Genomic DNA, 17,349 nt, shown 5'->3' with positions numbered 1-17,349 from the left:
ATCATGTGCTTTCAGATGGAGCGGCATTTAATACACAGAGCCATAGATCACTGACAAGCTACGCAATATCACGTTCATAATCGTAGACGAGTTGCCTTCGATTATGAACGCGATATTGCGTAGCTGTGTATTAAATGCCGCTCCACCTGAAAGCACGTGATGGAGATTTACTACTAATCACAGAACCGGCTTTACTGACGAGATGCGCATGACAATCACATGCGATTTATCATGCAGCCCTAATTGGAATTGAAATCTAAAGATGCAAATACATAAGGTGTAATGAAATAAACACTTTGTGCATTTTGCACTTTGTGCATTTTGAATGTTTTCTTTCCACTAGTCTGAAAGGAGACTAGTGGAAAGTGTTATAGAAGCAAAATAGCCTCAAAATTTTCCCGTGCATGAAAAAAACAACAGTTTTGCCTGAAGTGTTTCACTTAAAATGCTAAAACTCATGCTGTGGTGCATCAACTCCAGACACTAAATCATGTGTGACCCTGGACCACAAAACCAGTCATAAGGGTCAATTTATCATGAACTGTAGACTTGGAAGTGTTGCGAGTCGAGAGGATCCAACTCATTGATGCTGTGCTGAACCTGTGCACTTACCATCACCCAGAGAACATCCAGCTGCCTGCAGGGTATGGCCTTTACCTTTCACCGAGTTTATTCCCTGCTGTTTCACTTCTGTTTTATTATGCAGTGATCCATGAGCTTTATATTGCCAAGTAATTACTGGGTGTCATGGGCTATTTGTGACCCTGGACCACAAAACCAGTCTTAAGGGTCAATTTTCTTTGAATCTTCATCATCTGAAAGCTGAATAAATAAGCTTTCCATTGATGTATGGTTTGTTAGGATAGGACAATATTTGGCCGTGATACAACTATTTGAAAATCTGGAATCTGAGGGTGCAAAAAAATCTAAATATTGAGAAAATCGCCTTTAAAGTTGTCCAAATGAAGTTCTTAGCAATGCATGTTACTAATCAAACATTAAGTTTATATATGTTTATGGTAGGATATGTACAAAATATCTTCATGGAACATGATCTTAACTTAATATCCTAATGATTTTTGGCATAAAAGAAAAATGGATAATTTTGATCCATACAATGTATTGTTGGCTATTGCTACACATATACCCGTGCTACTTATGACTGCTTTTGTGCTCCAGGGTCACATATGAAGCTGTATAATTGTGCACGCACCACTTTCAGGTTGGCTTCCTGTAGTTTACGCGCTCTCTCCTCCAAACGTTTGGCGATGACAGCGAGTTCGGTGTTCTTCTTCCTCAACCTCTTCACTTTCTCCTCCGTCTCTGGAGAACTGCTCTTCCTCTGACGAAACATGGATATTAGAGAATTTGTATTGGAGAATAAAGACAGAATCTGAGAGACTGAAAGCAACATCAAATGTTCAAAGTAGTGAAATATAAACAACAGATTCCGGCCTAATAATGCAGAGTGTGTATTTAAAAATTGGATATTTAAAAAAAAAAATAGTGTCACACCAGGACAGTTTGAGAACCGCAAGCAAGCTAAAATGTGATTAAATATGAAAAATTATGAAAAATGTAAAGGGCTTATATTAAGAGAATTTTCCTTTGTCTTCTGAGATAAAATATTTCAATGTGCTACATAAGGGATAAATGTGCAGTCAGCCAATCATTTCCACAAAATAAACCCAAACACGATGAATATCAAGTGTTGCAATGCTATTTTCCAAATAAATAAATACTAGCACATGCAACATTGATTTGCGCAAAAAAAAAAAAAAAAGATTGTAGAACAACACATTTACGAATAGAAACTGTTAATAAAAAACTAAATTATGATTAACATTATAAGGAAGGGCTATTTACGTATCACTGATATGCTACTATTGTTTTAGCTATTATTTAAAATTATAATTACTTTTTATATTTTCTGTTTGCAATATTGATTTGAGCATAAATGCTTGTAAAAGAGAAAATGTTTAAGAATAGAAAATGTTAAGGAAAATTTAAATCATAATTTACATTATAAGGCATATAAGGTTAGTTTATCACTGATATACTATTATAACATTTGCTATTATTTTGAATTATATTAAATTTCCATATTTTGTTCACACTTTTTTTAAAGTAATTAATTTTGTTGCTTTTGTCATTTTTAATTTTTGATGTCTATAGTTTTTGTATCAATATCTATTTTTTAGTTTTAGTTATTGTAGTACTTATGTGGAACTAAACAAAATGAAATGTTTTAAATATTTCATTTGTTTCAAGTAAAAAAACAGTTTCAGTTAAAAAGTAAAAACTATGTGTATAAAAATTTAAAAAATGTTCCAATACAAATTCTACATTTTCAATGAATATACTGGACAAAAAAAACATCACTTAAAATACAAATGCAAATAAATTCCACACATGTGGCCGATCAGTGGAGATGTTTGAACACTCAGATGATCTGCAGGACTCCTATGGGCTGATGAAGCCTCACCAGTATCCTGTTCTCCTCTCTGAGAGAGTTGCATGATTTCTCCATCTCCTCCAGCGCCCGCAGCAGCTCCGAGTTCTGCTGCACCAGGAACCCATAGTCCCTGCCATTCTGAGGAGAGCAAACACACGAGAAGATCAGTTTCAGATCTCTAAAGTGTCTGGAGGACACACTGACACACGTCTGAGCCGTGGACACTGAATGAGTCGCTTATCAGAGCAACTCAATCCATCCAGCTTAATTCATCAGTCACAGCTGAGAAAAAAAAACAGAAGACAAACCCTGTGATGCAAAGAGCAGAAAATACAGCAAAATAACATCATAAACCACCCAAGGCGGTAGTTTTAGGTATAAAAGGGGTCATATGATGCAATTTCAAGTTTTCCTTTCTCTTTGCAGTGTTACAAGCGGTCCGTGCATAGATAAGATCCCTAAAATTGCAAAGACTAAAGTCTCAAACCTAAAGCGATATTTTTTATAAAAGTTAAGACTTGTCCACGCCCTCCTAAAATGCCTCGTTTAAACACGCCCCTACATATCTATGTCACTGTGTGGGAAGATTTGCATAACGCCGTCCAAATGTTCACGCAAAGAAAGAAGGCGTAACTTTGATTCTCGCTGTAGTCAGAAAGGCGGGGCATAGAGGAGAAACAATAATGTACAGTATGTGGAAAATAATGTGTTTTTTGAACCTTAAACCACAAACACATTTCATTACACCAAATACACAAAATAATGTTCTTTTTAGCAACATCATATGACCCCTTTAAAGGGGTGTTTTTAGGTACTAAACCAAGTGGAAAACACTTTAATTGTGGTAAATCAGCATACGACAGCCACGATGTTGGTCTTTAGTTAATGGTTTCAGCTTGAACCCAATAAATATGATTTTAAAATAATTCAGGAACTAATGTGAAATCATCATAAATTTGACCAAAATGTCAGAAATGTGCACACAGTATCCTTCCTGTGATGCAAAGGCAGAACATACAGAAAAACAAAGTAATAAACCACTCGAGGCCTGCATACAGTGATTTTACCATAGTAAAGCTTTTTTTTTTTGTATTAAACCAAATGGACAACACTTTAATTGTGGTAATTCTGTATACAGCAGCTCTCTAATTAACAGATTCAGTCTCTCCACTGAAAAACCCACTACATATGAAAACTCATATGAAACTATCAGAAATTTGACCAAAACGTCAGAAATGCTCCTCCCTCTTTGCTTTTTTCCCTCATCTTGTAGGACTGACCATCCGCCCGCTGGCGAATCTGAAGGGTGACAGCTTTGATTTCAGCAGAGCGTGTGTGTTTTGTGCATGTCATGCCAGCTGGAACTGGTGTCCTTTCAGGGTGGAGGGTGTTTTCACTGAATATAAAGCCACACAGCGATATTTAGCCTCAATGTGAGATGTAAATACAGAGGTCTGGGACATCTTGTACACAGCATACATGACTTTAGCAATGCAATGAAATTCAATGCTTTCTGTTAAAGAAATTAATCTATTTATTCAGCAAGGACACTTTCCTTTCATTTGCTCTGAAATGACAGTAAAGACATTTCTAATGTCACAAAAGATTGCTATTTAAAAAAAATACAGTTCTTTTGAACTTTTTATTCATATAAAAAACAAAAACGTATCAGTTTCCACAACAATATTCGGCAGCATAACTGTTTTTTCAACATTGATAATAATCAGAAATGTTTGTTGAGCAGCAAATCAGCATATTAAGACTAATTTCTGAAGATCATGTGACACTGAAGACTGGAGTAATGATGCTGAAAATACAGCTGTGCATCACAGATATAAATAACACTTTACAATATATTCACATAGAAAACAGCTATTTTAAATGGTATTTTTTTTACTATATTCTTAATAAAATAAATGCAACCTTGGTGAGCAGAAGAGATCTCTTAAAAAAAAAAAAAAATTAAACCGACCCCAAACCTTTGAACGGTAGAACATAATAAACTTTAATAATAGTAGGCTAAATAATACAATATATACACAAAATTTAAATTTAAATTGTGTAAGTATTACGCACACAAAATCCCACTAGGCAGAACCACTTCTGAGTTAATGGATAATTTGAGTTTGTCTTATTTTATCATCACTGAAAGCAAAATGCACATCACAAAGCATCACAATTGCAGTGCTCCAATTACAATCAACTTCACTCTATGTTGATGCCTTTGCAATATACACACAGCTTCACAGTTAATCTGATTTAGTTGAATCACAACACACTGCTTTTGTTGGTGTCGAGTGGGTTTTACTATTGCATCAGATGAATCCTACTGCTCATTCTGACTGTTCAGATGCCAATCCAGACGTCTGCTGAGTGCAACTGGGATGCAATCACTCTAGAGTCAATATGCATGATCATATTTAGAGCCAAAGAGACAGACTCCACAAACAACCTGAGAAAAGATGCCATCTTCATCCACAATGCAGGCCTACGCAAGTCATTTAACAACAGTCCACTCACAGCTCTGTGAATTCATGCATATTAGCATGCATAAGACTGCAATGCAGTTCTCCATCCAGGAATAAACGTTGTTCATCTGAGAGAGAACTCAGTAAGAGCATCTGCCGCTCTCTCTTTCTCCTCTAATGACCGAACCGAAACCAGACTACAGCTCAGGTCCTGCTCAAATCTCCTGCCAAACGTCAGAGACTCTGTCTAACGAGACTCGCCTGCTGCCAGGGCGTCCAGATGCCAGATCGGACAGGTAGTTCAGCCTCCAGCATTTGGGATCATCATTTTAATTGCTTTGAAAGAATGACCTGTTTACTACACCAGATTGGGGGCTTAATTGTTACTCTTACATCTGAATTCTTATTTTTAGTTACAGTAACAGGACTGTTGGTTACTATCTATTAGGTCTGCATGTTTGTGGAAAAACATGCCTTTGTGATTTGATAATTGCACTAAGCCATATCACAATTTTGGTTTTATTCTGATTAATTGTGCAGGGCTGCACGAATCAGAATTATTATTATCATTATTATTATTATAACAACAACAACAGCAACAACAATTATAATAATAATAATAATTTACTTCGACTATTTTAATTATTTTCTTAGTTTTTTCTTTGTATTTTTTTCCTTGCTTGGTATTTGTCTCTGTTTATTATTATAAAGTGAAAAAATACATAAATAAATTAATTAATTAATTAACTTTTTTTAATTACATTTTTCTCATGAATGTAAGAAAGTGCAGCCCTATTATCTATTACTATATACAGCTCCAAAACACCATAAAGGAATAAACTGCATCAATTACATTTTAAAATATATTCAAATAAAAACTTATTATTGTTATTTTAAATTATAGAAATGTTGCAAAATATTACTGTTTCTACTGTACTTGTATATGGCTGTAGTTATTGTATTTTTACTGCAAAAAAAAAAAAAAAGTGCACTGAATTTCTTCTTAAGGCATATGAAAGGTGAAGGACAGAGGAATTGCGAGGAACAGACCCAAAAATAAATTGTTAATCACCGAAAATCTTTCTTCTTTTGTTTTTCACCAAAAAATAACAATATATGAATTTGAAACAATACAAGACCCCAATAAGAGCCACAACCTATAAAACCGCCACTGCTGAATTATAATATTCACGAGTCGTTCTGCAGTCATACAGGTTTGTCATTATCTTAAATACACTTTAAGTAATGTTTAAGAGCGCTGTCAATCACGTGTGAAAGCGATCCTGTCTGAATCCGCTGTGATTGGTCGGTGCACTTACGTGTGACTCTTATCCGAGCGCTCGTGTCTCCCGCCAGGGCTGTTGGGATATGATTGATGCCTGCACGTTACAGAAGCATCTGTGCTGGACGGCAAGACCATCCTTTTGTTCTGATTATAGATGGGTCGTGCTGCTCTACATTAATAGTTGCATCTCAGATGCGAAAGGTCTTGGAGCAAAGCTCATCTCCATTAAAACACAAACCTCCATTAGCAGCATAATGGAGTCGACAGGGGTTCCCTGCGCACAGATGGGCTTTCTGCTCGAAGCAAGAGAAAACACTCGCGCAAGTCCATTCCCTGAGTGAATTCTCAACAAAATGACTAGATATTTCACCCTAAAACAAAAAAAAAATTAGGAAATTACATTTTGAGATTAACGTCTGAAATTAATAAAATATTAGGCTTATTTTAGTACAATGAAAAGTTTTGCATTTTTACATTATTTCCATGACAATTCATTCTAAAATACTGTATTACAGTAATGATAATCTAATGTGAATAACATTAAGAAAGAATGAGAATTACAAAAAAATTTTTATAAAATAAATAAATAAAACAACTATGCTTTAGGGACATGTGTTTAATAGTCCCAAAAATGCAAAAACTTTTAATGGTTATAAAAGAGGTTTCATTTTCGTTATGCAAAGTATAATCTATTATTTTTATCATATCTATAATATCAGACTGAATGTGATTTATGATTTACAATGTGTATCAGCCAACTGCATTTTGACATTATTTTGATGACAACTCATTCTAAAATACTATATTATAGTCACGTTAATATAATGAGAATCACATGCAGAAAGAATGAGAAATGAGAGTTATGAAAAAAGGAATAAATAAAATGTCTATGCATCAGGCAAATGCACTTAATAGTCCTAAAATAATGTAAAATGCAAAAAAATAATGGTTATAAAAGAGGCTTTATTTCCTTCATGCAAAATAAAATAGAATATTTTTGAATATAACCATATCTTTAGTATCAGAATGAATGCAAGGAAAAAGTCACTGTACAAGTTCTTAATGTAAATTTAATGCTAATTTAATGCTCAATTCCCTTAAAACACAATGATTTATGATTTTTAATGTGTATCATTCCATTAGACAGATTTTCAGGTTATACGAGACACAAATGAGAAGGAAAACACTCATTAGCTGCATGTCATTAATTTTACACAGATGTCATATATCTTTCCTTATTCATCTCTCGTTCTCTTTCACACACACACACACACACACACACACACACACACACACACTCTTGACACACAGGAGTTTACTCTCACTATTGTACTCTCTCATTAATGTTTTCCAGTAAATATCTCTTGACGACCTTCACACACACACACACACACTCTCTCTCTCTCTCTCTTTCACACACACACACACACTCACACACACACACACACACACACACACACACACACACACACTCTTGACACACAGGAGTTTACTCTCACTATTGTACTCTCTCATTAATGTTTTCCAGTAAATATCTCTTGACGACCTGTTGGAGCGATTAATTATGAGAATATTTTGTTAATGTCTTAACTAGCATTTAACTATGACACACACCATATGCTGCTGGATTCTATTCACTTAACATCCCCTGTGATGTTTAAAGGTTTAAATTAAAATAGGATTGTTGAAATTAATATCATTATTGTATTTATTATACTATTTTAATATCAGATCATGATAATTTTTTTAAACATTTTTATTATATTATTATTGTTTTATTATAATTGAAAATTCATAAGTTTTAATATACATTTCTATTTATTTTGCATTGGCATTTCTATCACAACCTAATGAACCTATATAAGGTTATTTCCGACATGGAATAAAAATATAAAAAAATAATTACAACTTTTTAATCTCACAATTCAGACATTTTTCACAGAATTCCGAGTTTATAACTTAATAACTCACAATTGCAAGACACAATTATGAAAAAAAAAGTCTGAAATTGCGAGTTCACTTCTCGCAATTCTGACTTTTTTTCTCAGAATTCTGACCTTATATCTCGCAATTATTAACTTGTAATTGTGAGGTATACATTCACAATTCAGAGAAAAAAAAAGTCAGAAATTGCAATTTATAAATCGAAATTGCCAGTTTACATCTAGGACTTCTTCAAATCAGAATTCTGAGTTTACATCTCGCAATTAATAACTTGCAATTATAAGGAAAGAAGTCAGAAATTGCGAGTTTACGTCTCGCAAGTCAGGATTTTTTCGAAGAATTCTGAGTTTACATCTTGCAGTTATTAACTCGCAATTGCGAGATATAATCTTGCAATTGTAAGGAAAAAACAGAAATTGAGCATTTTTTATAATTGCATGTTTACATCTCACAATTCTGACTTTTTAACAGAATTCTGAAGTTTAAATCTGGCAAATTAATAACTTATTTTTATTATGAACTAAGCTCGCAATTCAGAGAAAAAAGTAAGAAATTACAAGTTCACATCTTGCAATTTTGTCCTTTTTCCTCAACAGGTTTACGTCTCTCAATTAATAACTTGCAATTGTGAGATATAGCTTGCAATTATGAAAAAAGTCTGAAATTGCAAGTGCATTTCTCACCATTCTGACTTGCAATTAGTAACTTGCAGCTGCGAGTTTATGAATCGCAATTGCAAGTTTTTCTCAGAATTAAATTTTTTTTCAGAAATACTTCAACTTCACTTATTTTACATGTAATGATTCTAAAACATAAAACAGTTGTTGTTTAAAAACATATTCCCATGTTTGGGTGAAATATTCCTTTAAATCACAGCTCCTGAGGACCGCTGGCCGTCTGAATTTGTTACTGCATTGACAAACACACTGCAGGTGCGGGAAGATTCGGGCGGAGAAAAGACTGTCTGCTGGAGTTCCCATCATGCCTCTCTCTCGCTTCCTCTCTAATCAACGCAGATACAAACAGAGATAATTGAAGGCTGCGTGCCGCTTTCAAACACACGCTGACCCGGCGACGAGTCTGGAGGCGGTTTCCATGGCAATGCCGCTTTTAAGCCAGCGTTCCATCAGCCGTTTCTGCTAAAGGCCACCGAGTTTGTTACTCCGGGGAAATAACGTTAACAAACACATAACGAATGAAGCGCAGGTGGCGACCCCTGTGTGCGAGGAGAGACACAGGTGGAGCTGTTCTCAGATCAGTGACGACACAATCGTCTACACGCAAATGTTTCAGGGCTCTTTTATGAAGTGCGTCGGCCCCTGGGTTACCAGCACAAAGACTCGCCTTTAACAAATTGGGCCGTTTCAGCCAAGAACTCCACGGGAAGTCAATTAATCAGACCGAATTCAGCACAGAGAAAAAAGCCCATCTAACAAAGGTCTGCCGCAGTAAATCTGAGCTTGCAATTGTGCCATATTGTGGGTGACTAACTGACCTTGAAAGGAAAAAGATGGAGAAATGCAATGAATTTGAACATTATCATCACTGTTCATTAAATTTATGCATGGAATAAATTTAGAACTAGAGAACAGTACTACGAAATTAGGCAGTGAACAAATGTTTTAAGTCTGTAAAACTGGTTTGTTAAAACTTTTAATGAGTTAAAGGAATAGCTTGCCTGAATTCTGTCATTTACTCATCTTAATGTAATTTCTTCCATTAAACAAATACAGCAAATTAAATCTACGGCAGAAGCATGAATTGCATATTTTTCTGTTGCTTTTGCATCCTTTTTGGAGCTTGAAGAGTCAATTCTGTGACAAATTGCTTACGCTCCTCTATTGCAAGTCACTTCAGATAAAAACATCTGCTAAATGCATTAATGTAAACGTAAATGAAAGTCCTCATCACTGTCTGCATTTATTGTATAGAAACTGCAGCATGTAAATTCTACTAAACTTTGCTAGAGCCCTATGATTTCATTTGAGAAATCTATCATTGTATCACTTACACACAGAAACTTCAATACAACTCATTAAAAAAAAGTTTGGTTTAACTTGAAGAAATTGTAACAGAAACAAACTATTGTACAGTGGAATGTACTTTTCAAAGTAGTAGTAATAATAATAATAATAATAATAATAATAATAATAATAATAATAATAATAATAATAATAATAATAATAATAATAATAATAATAATAATAATAATAATAATAATAATAATAATAATAATAATAATAATAGTAATAATAATTTTAAGGAATGATGTCAATTTTTCCTCCATGTTTGAGTTTTAACTGCAAACCTTTGTTGTGCATCAATTTGTTTGCCAAAAAATAAAAGGTATTGTTTATTCTTAATTTACTGCATATTAAAAGATTTATTGTTGATGCTTTGTGTATTTATTTTATTAATACCATTTTTTGATAATACATTTGTATAAACTCATAATTAAGTTGTTAAAAGTTTTAGACATGTTTTTTAATATTAAAATTTTATTAAAATTTAAACCAAAGACAAGGGCCCTAAAAACGTAATTTTTGTTACACTTTTAATAAATTGTTATTAAATTGTATAAGTTTTATGATTTTAATTAATTAGAAATGTTTTTTGATCACTAACATTTAATTTAAACATTAGAATAGAGTCCAGAAAAACTAAAACGAGGACCAATTAAAAACAACAACTATTTAATTAAATTAGGAAAAAAATTAAATGGAATTTGGGAAAAATAAAATGGAATTCATAGGGCTCTACTCTACAAAAGATATACAATCTTAAATAGTACTGAAAAAGTACTGAAATAAAGGGTTGGAAAGACATGAGGGTGAGTAAATAATGGCAGGATTTTCATTTTCAGGTGAATTATCACTCAAAAACTCTCAAAAGTGAGTCTACAGTGCCGTTAAACTCCAGCAGTGAGAAGCGAATAATAAGTCCAGAATATGTCAGGACATGGGTTTTGATGTGACAGTCAAACTGTGACATGTCAGAAACACTCGACTAGATACACCGTCTAGAACTGGAGTGGGATTTTTAAACATATTCTGTTTGGGTGAGAGTGAGATAGACAGACAGACGACATGTCTAATTATTTTCAGAGCAGCATAAAAACATCCTGACACACACACACACACACACACACGAAAGCTGAAGGAATGGCGTGAAAACAGGAAGGCAGAGATAAATAGAGAGAGACAAATTAGTAAATCAAAGTGATACAAAGAATCCATGAAAGAAACATCTGTTGTGAATCTTCACACATCCAACATCATCGAAGTGGAAAATTCATAGAATATCAGAAATATATACTAGTCTAGTTTTGTCTCCAGAAAACAAAAACACGAGGAAAAATTCACAATGTCACCTAACGAAACAGAGACTGACTGTGACTAGGGTTACAGATTAGTGCGGTCAAACGATTAATCGCAATTAATTGCATACAAAATAAAAGTTTTTGTTTGCATAATATGTGTGTGTGTTCTGTGTATATTTATTATGTATAAATAAATACACATACATACAGTATATATTCTGAAAATATTTACATGTATTTACATGTCTATATTTATAATCATATCATTTATATTATAAATAAATATTTAATATATAAACAAAACATATTTTTCTGAAATATATACATGCATGTGTGTGTATTTATATATACATAATAAATATACACAGTATATTATGTAAACAAAAATTTTTCTTTTGGATGCGATTAATCGCGATTAATCGTTTGACAGCCCTAGTTATTATAGTTAACTAAAACCAGAAAAATAAACTTTCATTAAAATAAATGTTAACTTGAATAAAATATTAAAAATAATAAACTGATTTTTTTTTTTCATTCAGCAAGTTGCCAAAGTAACATTTCTCACTTTGTTGTGCTATAAAAAGGTTCAATGGATGTTAAAGGGGACATCAGATGCACATTTTCCACAAGTTGGTATGATTTGTTAGGGTCTTAATGAAAAGTCTATAACATATTTTGGTTTAAATTTCTCAACGGTAGTGTAAAACAACACCGTTTTTACCTTGTCAAAATCAGCTCTGTTTACAGCGAGCCGTTTTGTTGCATGTTCCTTTAAATGCAAAATTTTGCATCCAATTACCCCTTTAAAGGTTCTTCACAGAACCATCGAGGCCTATAAAGAAGATTTATTTGTATGAGTGGATCCATACTTCTGGTAAAATAACAGTGCACTTCCCTTCTTAAATTACTGTGAAGATGCACGTGACCAAATCTGCCTCTCGCAGGTCAAACGAAAACACAGACATCAGCATTTTACCATCAACAAACCCCCAGAGACGAGAAACCATGAGCAGACCGGCTGTTACGAACAACACAATAATAAAACGTGTGCGTGTGTTCATTTTTAGTTTGATTGAGTTTTCCCTCTTTTCCTTCGCTTTTAAATAGCTAAAAGTGCCTGCTGGATATTTAGGCATATACTGTATTTTGGTATGTGCGATCACTAAAGTGATGTTCAGAGATTTTACAGATATTTATTATTGTGATATTTACAAAGCCACTGAATTGTTTTTCAGAGTATGTGCTGTTATTGCTGTAAATGTACAGTTTTCACCTGCTGAATGATAAAGCAGGTGAACAAAGGCCAAAAGATGCACACTGAAGGAAGGACCTGAGGAATATTTACAAAAACAAGTGCCTAGCAACCACCCTTAATACCCTAGCAACCACAAAGAAACCTAACAGCACTCTAATCTCCTTACGTTTTCTTCAGTATATGTAAAAATTGAGTTTAGACTCTTCCTCTGGTAATTGGTCTTCTGAAAAGCCGCATCTCCCGAGTTGATTGACAGGTCTCGTCCTGCTCTCCGGCTCTAATGAAAACATAACCGCTCTCTCCACACCAGTAACAAGTGCTGGGAAAGAGACTGTGATTAGAGTTTCATCCTGTTTCCTGAGAGTCCTGACAGCACATGATTGTCTTCTCTAGGTAATGGTCATGTTCAGACGAGAGCACAAGTGCACTGCTTACTGCGCTGTATGCTCCATACTGCCTATTATGGTTAATGCGGGAGAGACGAGCGAGTTAGTTAGGCTGCTGCGCCTGTGATACAGCTGTTCTGATTAAAAGTTAAAACAGGGCGTCTTTTGTCTGTCGTTCTTCAAACATTACAGTAGACATATTTTGGTTTACAAACTGTATTGTTTCATCAGTTAGTCATGTTAGCACTCTGCTAATTTTCCACCATTATTGTTTTAAGTGTTCACAGTTTAGCAGCTAAACTTTAGCTGTGGGCATGATTCGCTTGCATAAATGTTTTTGTATTTTATGTCATTATCATAAGAATGGATTGGAGCACTATATCATTGTTTTATGTAAAGGTGCTTTGTCAATGGTAGCGCTCGCTAACTTGCTCAAGGACTCCTCTCTGTGCCAATCACAACAGGCTTGGCCAGCTGACCAATCAGAGCAGAGTAGGCTTATGGAAGGGAGGGGTTTGCTCCAAACTTGCTTGGAACGAATCGTTTCGAAATCACTGGCAAATGACTCTAATATTAAATGTATATTCTGAGAAAATTACAATGTTTTCTGACCTTAGATGCATTTAAACCTGTTGTAGGGGACTCCAACACAATATTAGGACACTTTAAAATACCATATGACCTGCTCTTTAAAGCTTCTCGTGTCAACAACAGTTGGTTTATAAGCGCTTCATATCCTGATTTAAATGTTATTTTGATGAAATCGTGCAGCGCTAATATTAGCAGCGTGACACTGATATTTCAAACACAGCCGGCGGCTGCTCTATACAGCGAAACACTGAAGGTCACACGGCTTAGCCTTCACTAGTACTTGTGTTTCGGATGAAACGGTGCTTGACATTTACAATCAGAAACGTCTACACAAAATTACTGACCTTTTTCTAGAAGCAAAGCAAAGAGACGACGGTATAAAGCGCAATCAGATGTGGTCACGTTGCATTGAGTTCAGTGTGTATTATTAAAATACTCTGAGTTAAATAACTGAACATCAGCATCTCTGCAGGTCCGTGAGTAACACCGACAGGTGCTTTAGCTAAAGACTGCTGGAGCGACATTAAACACATGTGTGCGTACGAGAGGTCGCTCATTAAATAAGCATCGGGGGCCATTAACTCTTCGAGAAAGAGCTTTAGTTAACCTAACATTCAATAATAAACTCAATGCTGATATATGACTGACAGCTCAGAGACACTGCTGTGTACGGCTGTGATAAGAGCATCTGCGTCCTAAAATATACTCCAGTAACCAGACAATAAAGCTCATTATATTCATCCCTTCTCGCGTCTCATTCAATCAAACACCATCATACATCCTGTGATTCCTTTCCATTAAAAAGAAAACGGGCCGCATTTGTCTAAAGTGGCAGAATATAAATTAGAATTGGATATTAGCGTCTGCGTTGCAAAAAACTGCTTCTGTGAACAATCGCCGCATCTGCATAACAATGCGACGCCGCTCGTGTTTTGATCCACCATCAACATCATGGAATTTTTTTTAAATTCCAAAAATTGTCCCTCAAGGGAATTCCTGTTATACGAAGAATTCCATATCCTTTGCTTTGGAATGCAGGGAAATTTCATTTCACCATCTAAATTGGATCTTTGGAGTGGATGTGATGGGCGAGATGTGATTTTCGACCTGAGCGGAGCGCTAGCAGGGAAAAGCCTTTGGCACTACGCAATAATCGTCTTAAAAATGGCGACTGTCTGGACTGAGAAGAATTTAATTTAGGAGAAACTTTCACCTGGTGAAGAAAAGAGCTTCCAGAAACATCCACAAATGTTGGAAACCTTTCAGTGTCGTACAGAAATATAAGCACATCTTGTTAGTCCTTCACCCTGATGATACAGTGAAACTAAAGCTCCTAACAGAATCAGGGTAATCAGAAATAAAATCAATTAAATTCCCCATTCAACCTGTTTTTCCTGTGTTTTCTCTGCTTAAATTATCTTAACACAAAGCTTAAGATGATATCAAATATTAATGCTGCTCTATATGGATTTGTGCACACTGGCAATCTGATTTTTACAAATAAGGAATTCAGAACTGTTCTGTTCAACAAAGTTACATGAAATCAAATGCTTACAAAACCGATCGAAGCCACGTTATTATGTGATTTCATAATTTGATTTGTGGAATTCACAGACAGGGATTGTTCCAGTGAAGGTTTCATTCAAAACATTAGCACAATGTTAAAAGTCAAACCTATAACAGGTTAGTGTTGTCATGCTTGCCAGCAAGTGACGTAAATGAAAAACTATTGGCAATCCAAAAATAAATAAAATAAAATAAAATAAAATAAAATAAAATAAATAAATAAATAAATAAATAAATAAATAAAAATAAAATAAAATTAAATTAAATTAAATTAAAATAAAATTGTAATAAAAAATTCATATGTCCCATGCCAACTTGCTGTTTCAACAGAAAATTTAATAAGTTGTCTAAGTAGTGACTGTTGCAATTTTTGCTGGCCTGTGACATAAATTATCAACATAAATGATCAAATTGTCAATTCTAAATAAATAAATAAAATGAAATAAAATATGTATCTTTGATAAGCTGTTTCAACTGAAAATTAAATATTGAAAATTAAAAAATTGAAATAAACAAGTGCCTGTCGCCATGTTTTCAGGCCTGTGACATAAAATGAACAACTATTGGCAATCCAATACACACACATAACTAATTTTAAGTTAAAAAGTACTCCTTACTATCAGCCTAGAGTCAAAAACGACTGCATTAATATTCTGTGCTGCCTTTCATCTGACTTCAAACGGACGCGTATCTGTGCTCAGCTCCCCTCAACGCAGTCCTTCAAGTTCCTGAAGTTTTAGCTGCCTGAGCACCATGTGCTCTTTGACTCAGAGCTCGTTCTCTCAGAGTCAGAGCTGTGAGTCTGTATTTGGAGCAGGAGAATAACCGGCTTCCTGTGACCTACATCCACACAATGAGCCATGCCATCATATTTTCCACACTGCTGCAGTGAATAAAAGTCATTAAGTTCTACGTGTTACTCTCCGGCATGTAAAACAGATCATATTCTACACTTTTGGAGCATTTTATAATTCGACTCCACTTCTATGAGTGGAATATTCATTCGTCATAGTTGGGTAAACTTCTAAATTGGTGAATGGAAACTAGAACAAATATATCCCATTTGTTCCAACAGCAAAAGAAATCCACAATAGAATTTCTATGACTTTCCAAAAGAGGGAAGGAATGTTGAGAGATTGATTACATTCAGCAGCAGTGTTAACCAGTTTTCTGAAATCTAATGTCAAGGTAATGAAACACAAAGTTTAGTGCTATAAAATACTTTTTTTTTTTTTTTTAATGGAAAATATAAAAAACTTTGCTAGATTTACAATGTTAATAGCTGTGGAAATGCGTCATTCTGTGAAAAAGGGGCATCGTTTTCATTAGTTGAAATAAAGCTAAAAAACATTAAAAGAAAAACAACAACAACTAATAAAAATGTTAAGAACTAAGAATAAAATTTAAATATTATATCAAAAACTTTGAGAAATGTTGCCTCAGCAACTAACTGAAATAAAATAAGTCAAGGTTGAAGTATTAAAATTACTATATAAACAAAGTAAAAGAAAGAAAATAAAGCCAATTCAAAATATTAATAAACAATACATACATACAGTATATAACTAATACTAAAATAACAGTTATTTTCTTAATCCGTATTTTTGTCTAGTTTTCAATTAAGACAATACCTAAAACAAGATAATTTTGCTTGAGTAAATACTGTAAAGTAAGATATTGTTGATTGTTTAATAATAATTTTTACCACATTATAGCAAATTGTTTTGTTTTAATTTAATCTCAATCTTTTGTTAGATTTATGCATAAAAAACTATAGAAATATAGACAGATTTCATTAGATTTGCTTTGATTTTTTATTAATATCCAATACAAATAAATTCATCTCTCCCGACTCATTGAAATGTGGTGCTCATATGGGAGACGCAGGTTTGAATCTGACTGGAACCGAAACAGAACCATAAATACAGTCCATATGTGACCCTGGAGCACAAAACCAGTCTTAAGTCGCTGGGGTATATTTGTAGCAATAGCCAAATAGCCATTGAATGGGTCAAAATTATTGATTTTTATTTTATGCCAAAAATCATTAGGATATTAAGTAAAGATCATGTTCCATGAA

General features: G+C 34.1%; 1 protein-coding gene across 1 annotated transcript in view; it reads right to left on the bottom strand.

Annotated features, from left to right (window-relative positions):
- Positions 1-17,349, bottom strand: part of LOC107725093 (peripheral-type benzodiazepine receptor-associated protein 1-like) — a 117,346-nt gene that overhangs the window by 58,635 nt on the left and 41,362 nt on the right. The window contains exons 5-6 of the mRNA XM_016534236.1: positions 2,486-2,593; positions 1,214-1,342 (exon numbers count right to left, since the gene is read on the bottom strand). Coding sequence (XP_016389722.1) covers positions 1,214-1,342; positions 2,486-2,593 — 237 coding nt within the window. The remainder of the gene's footprint in view (positions 1-1,213; positions 1,343-2,485; positions 2,594-17,349) is intronic.

Source organism: Sinocyclocheilus rhinocerous, unplaced genomic scaffold (assembly GCF_001515625.1).
Source record: "Sinocyclocheilus rhinocerous isolate Xijiao unplaced genomic scaffold, SAMN03320098_v1.1 scaffold1295, whole genome shotgun sequence".
Lineage (NCBI taxonomy): Eukaryota > Metazoa > Chordata > Actinopteri > Cypriniformes > Cyprinidae > Sinocyclocheilus > Sinocyclocheilus rhinocerous.
The sequence above is the reverse complement of the archived record's forward strand: the minus strand, read 5'-3'. Positions and strand labels throughout refer to the sequence as shown.